Raw genomic sequence first — 6,817 nt, 5'->3', positions numbered from 1 at the left:
ATGTATCAGAACCTGAACCAGAAGCAGGCCTGTATCTTCTATGCCATCAGAGACTGGTGCATCAAACTTGTGTGCGGTCTGAAACCAGAGCCATTTTTTCTGTATGTAAATGGTGGAGCAGGTACTGGTAAGTCACATCTGATTCGATGCGTTTACTCAGAGGCACGCAAAATACTCAGCAGGCTGCCACGCTTTTCAGAAGATGCTGATATTTCGGCTCCAACTGTTCTGCTCACTTCTTTCACTGGAACGGCAGCTTTCAACATCGGTGGAACAACACTGCACTCTTTGTTTAAGCTCCCACGCTCGCTAAAACCTCCAATTCAAGGACTTGGCAACCAGCTGGATGAAATCAGGTCAGAACTTTTCAACGTTCAAATCTTGATTATTGACGAGATCTCCATGGTTTCTAAGCCCCTCTTTGCTTATGTGGATGCACGGCTCAAACAAATCAAAGGAAGTCATAAACCTTTTTCAGGAGTTTCCCTTTTGGTGCTCGGCGACTATGCTCAGCTGAAGCCTGTTAGGCAATCTACACCTCTGTGTGTACACGATCCAGTGGACATTGACTTGTGGCAGGAACATTTTCAAATGACCTCTCTAACTGAAATTATGAGGCAAAAAGATGACATTGCGTTTGCAGAGATGCTAAACAGAATTCGGGTGAAAGAAAAGACTGATGAGCTGTCTCAGGCTGACAGAGATTTGTTATCGCAAGCCATCACAGAACCAAGTCTTTGCCCTCCTGAAGTTTTGCATATTTTTGCGACCAATAAGTTGGTGGATGAACACAATTTGGCAACTTTGACTTTGTTACATTCCAACATCATCACCATTGATGCAGATGACTTCCAAAAGGATCCACGAACAGGCAGAATGGCACGCAAAGACAGACCATGTAAGGGAGGTAGAAATGATTTGGCAGACACTTTGAAAATTGCCGTTGGAGCTCGGGTCATGCTCACCAGAAATATTGATGTACAAAATGGACTAGTCAATGGTGCATTTGGCCTTCTCACAGCTGTGGTAACTTCTGAAAATGATGAAAGCAGCATCACTAAGCTGGGCCTGACAATGGATAATCAAACAAGTGGGACCAGAAACCAAAGTGGACCTCCAGACACTTCCAATCTTGTTTACATCGAGAGAGCAGAGGAGAATTTGAAGCTCAATGGAGTGGTACGTAGACAGTTCCCTGTGAAACTGGCTTTTGCTTGCACCATTCATAAAACCCAAGGCCTAACAATAAATGCAGCTGTGGTTTCCTTGAAGAAAATCTTTGAACCAGGTATGGCATACGTAGCTCTCAGCAGAGTGACGTCTCTCAGTGGACTTTACCTACTGGATTTTGACGAAAAAAAAATATTTGCCAATCCTCAAGTCACTGCAGCTCTCCAGACCATGAGACAAGCCAGCGTAGATGACATGATGCCTCTTCTTCAGGTGAAAGAAACTTTAAACAGGCCAGAAACGCTGGTAATTGTTTTCCACAACACCGAGGGACTCCCATCTCACATCTGTGACATAAGGAAACATCATGAACTGTGTCTGGCAGATGTGCTGTGTCTTACTGAAACTCACCTGAAAGGTTCTTTTGTTGCTGACAATCTGCATCTGGATGGTTACAATATGTTCAAACGAAACAGACACATGTCTTACTCAAATTTTCCTCAAATGGCTTCCAAAAATGGAGGTGGCGTGGCTATTTATGTCAGAAACCATATTAAGGCTTATGAAAGACAGTATTTGCTAAATGTGACTGATCTTGAGTTTGTGGCTTTGAAGGTTGAGTCTCCATTCAGGGCAGTGATTGCAGCTGTGTACAGACCTCCTGACTACAGCCTGAGACCGTTCCTGGAAAATCTGGTAAGCCTTCTGGATGCACTGGAGATGTTGGACTGTCAGCCTGTCATTGTATGTGGAGATTTCAACGAGAATCAGGTACGCAGTTCAACAGGGCAAATTCTGGAACTATTTCAGTCTCGTGGATATGTACAGCTGATCACCTCTGCTACCACAGAGAAAAACACATTGCTCGATCTAATTTTCATTTCTCAGCCACAGAAATGTTTGCAATCCGGCGTGTTAAGAACTTACTACAGTTACCATGATCCTGTGTTCTGTGTCCTGTCCACAACTGAATCGTCGGAGGTCTGTGAGTAAAAGCATGCCAAAGGTAAAAATTTTAAATTGTTTGTATTTCCTTTTAAAATATATTACACAACAGCGTTCCCAATTATATTTCTTCAAATCATTACATTATTCAGCCAACAAGAGTTCTGTAATTTGGATATATTGAGATTCTAAACAGTTCGGGTTTTAAAAATATTGCAATTTTTCCAGTGATAAATAAATATTGAAGTTATTTATGAGGCTTTTGTCACAAAATCTAACCATTTGATTATACCTAAATAAGTCTGCTCAATTTGATTTGATACATTAAATTAAAGCTCAATTTAATATGACGTATGTATATGGTATGTAGTATAGTATATGATTAATGCAAACTTCAAATTCATAACAACTTTAAAGAAGTTGTGGCTTGTGCATTTATATTGTTGGGTCAGGATTGATAAGTGCACAAGCCACAACTGTCTTAGCAGTTGTAAACAAGCTGCTACAGTAGATCACAAAATAAAAAAAATTCACCAGGAGGTCTGTGTGTAGCACAGGCTTCCTCCTGGACCAATAACATATGCCAGCTGATGCCCCCTCATGGCTGAAAAACGGGTGTTGAGGATGGGAGTAGGCATAGTGGGTGGGGGGCTTTGACTAGGAACATTTTAGTCTCAACATCAGTTAACACCACCTGAAAAACAACAACTGCAAGCTTCAACATCTCATCCAGTTCACACACGACCAAAACAGAAGATCCATGACAGTCGTTATTGAAGGCACAGGGTGAAATGCATCCTGTCAGCTCACAACTGAGCACTGGTGGCCACTGAGGGGAAAAAAAAGAACTTCCTTACACAGAAACATGTCCTCCAGCTTGAGCACTCAGAGACATGTCCTCTTGCTGCATCAGTCAAGAGATATCCTACTGCTGCTGAAGTGGAGCTATTTCAGTTGTAAGTGTAAATGTTCACTTCTTGTCTCTGAGAATGCCATTGTTACTCATGATACATCTCTTTGCATTACAGATTATGGTGTCTTAAGTCATAGCTCGGCCATCCAAGCTGAGACCCTCACAGCTAAACATGAAGTCAACATCTGTTCATGAAACTTCACTTACAAGACACTGTGTCTCCTGCAGCAAGGTTGAAGGTAACTAGCTATCATGTGTCATGGGACGTTTACAGTTGATAGATCATTACAACACATGTTTTCTTTTGGTTTCTCAGGAGGACTTTCCCGTACATGTCTGCATTCCAAGATGTCCCTGTCACCAGCAGAGATGAGGTGCAGCTGACTCTGGTGAGTACTCAAATATCGCTTCTGTTTAACTAACTGAGAAATGACTACAATCTTTGTCCAGCTGACTGTCATATTTATTTTTTCACCTTTAGTGGCTCTCATGTAACCGTGATACGACAGCAAAACGCGTTGTGACAGATGACATGATACATCAATCAGCATTCCAGGACACCTGTGGCAGCTGTGATGAGGACTGATGCTTCCATTTATTTTATTTTGAATATTATAGTATAAAATCATGCACAGGAACAAGGAATCCAAAAGACAGATATTTTTGGACCACAGATATCTTAACATGTTTGAAAAGGAGTAGGAAGAAGTAAGAAACTTGAGTTGTTTGCTCAGAGGGTTAAAGTGTCCCACTTTTTTCCTGAAGATCTGCACCCATCTGTTCAATGCTGGAGCAAACACTCAGCAGGTTAAAGGAAGCTGCAGCAGCAACCAGAAAGGTCCCAACATGTGTGAACATTTATATCTTTACAGTGACTGATTTTTTATTTTTATTTTAGCTTGCATCACCAGATTCATCTTCACAACAACCATGCAAATGTGAACTATGCACAAGTTTGAAAAAATTAGTAATTAAGCTCATTTCATTCTGCTAAGATTTCTATAGATTTGCAGATTTATATCATTTTTCAGTACACGTGTGTTATTTTTTTCCAATCAGGTTTCCACATACTGGGTTAAAGTATCAGCTAGTTTAAATATGGGTATAGTGGGAATAAGACAGGACTCACAGTGTGTAAACTTGTGACTCCTGACTTTATGCAATGTGTAATGCTTGGTCACCTGTTATTAGTGATCATTGTGATAATAAAAAGGGATAAAAAAAACTTTTTAAATCTTTATGAGAAACAAAAAATAAATTGTGAATTATGCTATTGTACTAGTTTTAAAAAGTCACATGTTACACAACTGTGAATCCTGTATCCATGTGGGGTATCAGCTGGTAAACTGGTATGGCAAAAGATTGCCACACTTATGCTATTTGAGCAGGTTAATATAGACATCAGGGAAAAGAAATGAATGATCATAGAAAAGCATTGTCAATTTTAATCATTAGCAAAATTAGAAAGAGGGTTTTGAACTAGTATAGTTTAACAATAGGGTAAACTTTACTCGGATACTAAATTTTAAACTGAATTTATTTTTTGTTTCTTGGGGTGGGGGGTTTGGTCACATATTTTTCATTAGAGGCTTTGTAATCTTGACATTTTCTTAATTGCAATTCACATTCCATTCTTTAAGGTTAAGAATGACAATATTTCTAAATATAATTAACCATGTCCTTGAAAATTTTTATGTATCTGTGTAACTTGTACACCTCCAATTTCATGCTTTGTCATGCTTCAGTGAGGTTTTTGTTTTTTTTAACTAAACTATAAAGCATAAATCATTTTTGATCATTTTCATAATCAAAAATAATTCCACATTGATCAGTTTTTTGTTGCACAGAAAGCTGTTTTTTGTGCCCAGTCAGTCGTGGCAGATGGCTGCTTGTATCGAGCCTGGATCTGTCAGAGGTTTCTTCCTGTTAAAGGGAGTTTTTCCTCTCCACTGTTGCTCGGTATGAGGATTGCAAAAAAATCAATGACACACAGCAAATGTTTTTCACTTTTATGTGCTCATTGAGAAGGAGTGAATGGTAAATATCATTAATTCAACGCAATCTGCTGGGGTTTTTTTAGATACTGTTTACTTTGAATAATTCAGAATACTGTACTGCTTGATAGTCTGAATCAAATGAAATGTTTGTTTGACTGGACTGCAATGAAAAAGTTCTGTGACATTTTATGAAATGACATTGTGTATTGACAGCATGTAAAGAAAATAAATAGAAATTAGTACATTTTTAGTGTGCAGCATTATTACACAGTGCAATTTTCCACTTTTATATTCATTTATTTTGCATCTAATGTCAGTGTGGTTATGGTAATTTTTTTACCTCAAGTCCCAAATTTTCCAATCCATTTAGAAATTAACCATCTCTTGGTTTACCAAACCTATTTGTCTATTTTAGAAAACAATTATATCTATGTATGGTTTACCATCACAAACATTAAAAAATGTACATCATAATGTGATAATCACTCAAAAAATATTTAATAGTTGCATGCAAATCTGCAAAAAGCATTTTGAACATTTTGTGCGGTGAGCTTTATAGCTGGTGAGGCACTGACTTAATTATAATCGGATTTACAAATATAGACCCCCTGCATGTTTACATAGGGAAATTTCGCACATGCGTACAATCCTGGAGGACAAAAAGGCTATTCCTTTATTATTCCGATGCCGCCGCAGAATAATTCCGTTATCTCAATAAAACTTAGAGATGTAGATATTATTAATTTCGTGCTGTGCTTAAAAGCAAAGAGAGAAACCGTGAGAGTACAGCTCAAAACCACGTCTTTCTCGCTCTCTGTGTCAGAGCAGCTACTGTATTGCTAACTCGCTGTTACCGTCTCTTACTCTGCAGTTGTGCGTCACACTGTCTGGGTTCATGAGCGCCCCCACCGATGAGACACGAGAACTGCCTGCCTCTGCCTGCCCCGTGACAGACACACACACACACACACACACACACACACACACACATACATACATACATACATACATATATATATATATATATATATATATATATATATATGTTATTGTATATATATCCATGGATGGATATACCTGGTGAGGCACCAACTTCATTATAATCGGATTTACAAATCTAGACCCCCTGCCTGTTATTGTTTACATAAAGAAATTTCTCGCATGCTACAATGCTGGAGGGCAAAAAGGCTATTCCTTTACATGCCATTCATGATTCCGTGATCTCAATCAAACTTAGACATGTAGATATTATTAATTTCGTGCTGTGCTTAAAAGCAAAGGGAGAATCCGTTAAAGTACAACTCAAACCACGTCTTTCTCGCTCTCTGTATCAGAGCAGCTACTGTATTGCCAACTCGCTGTTACCGTCTCTTACTCTGCAGTTGTGCAGTCACACTGTCTGGGTTCATGAGCGCCCCCAGCGATGAGACACGAGAACTGCCTGCCTCACTCCGCATCTGTTCTCCGTCGTTTATGATCGCTCCTCATCACACAAATCACGTTACACACTCAGTTGGTGACAATAAAAACACAGTACATTAAAAACATAAGCTAAATTATGGAAAATCAGTTCATAAATTAAATGTTTTAACCATTTCATTGCCAACGTACAGACAGAAGGAGCATGGCAACCGGTGCAGTTAGCGAGAGGTTGTGCAATCACAGGTGAGGCTCAGCTCGGTGCTGCCTCACCGGCTTCTTTTCCAAGCATTTCAATGGGAAAATTCAGCGATTTTTGAAGAAAAAACATCATCATATTTTAGTTAAATGAAAAATAGGGACTTTATACTAT

General features: G+C 39.1%; 1 protein-coding gene across 2 annotated transcripts; it reads left to right on the top strand.

The window, feature by feature from the left end:
- The first annotated feature begins 569 nt into the window (after positions 1 to 569).
- LOC148154879 (uncharacterized) lies at positions 570 to 5,269 on the top strand. Of its 2 annotated transcripts, XM_088014781.1 has the most exons (4): positions 570 to 1,941; positions 2,059 to 3,267; positions 3,345 to 3,417; positions 3,510 to 5,269. In XM_088014781.1, exons 1-2 carry the CDS (start codon positions 592 to 594, stop codon positions 2,161 to 2,163), a joined length of 1,455 nt encoding a protein of 484 aa, XP_087870907.1. In that variant the 5' UTR covers positions 570 to 591; the 3' UTR covers positions 2,164 to 3,267; positions 3,345 to 3,417; positions 3,510 to 5,269. The 2 variants fall into 2 exon arrangements, with proteins under 2 accessions (XP_087870907.1, XP_087870906.1); XM_088014780.1 differs by having other exon boundaries at positions 570 to 3,267.
- Positions 5,270 to 6,817: the final 1,548 nt, after the last annotated feature.

The sequence above is a fragment of the Poecilia mexicana genome, unplaced genomic scaffold (genome assembly GCF_051168715.1).
Source record: "Poecilia mexicana isolate PSO_F unplaced genomic scaffold, ASM5116871v1 scaffold_17, whole genome shotgun sequence".
NCBI lineage: Eukaryota > Metazoa > Chordata > Actinopteri > Cyprinodontiformes > Poeciliidae > Poecilia > Poecilia mexicana.
Note: the sequence above shows the minus strand (reverse complement) of the source record. Positions and strands in the feature narration are given on the sequence as shown.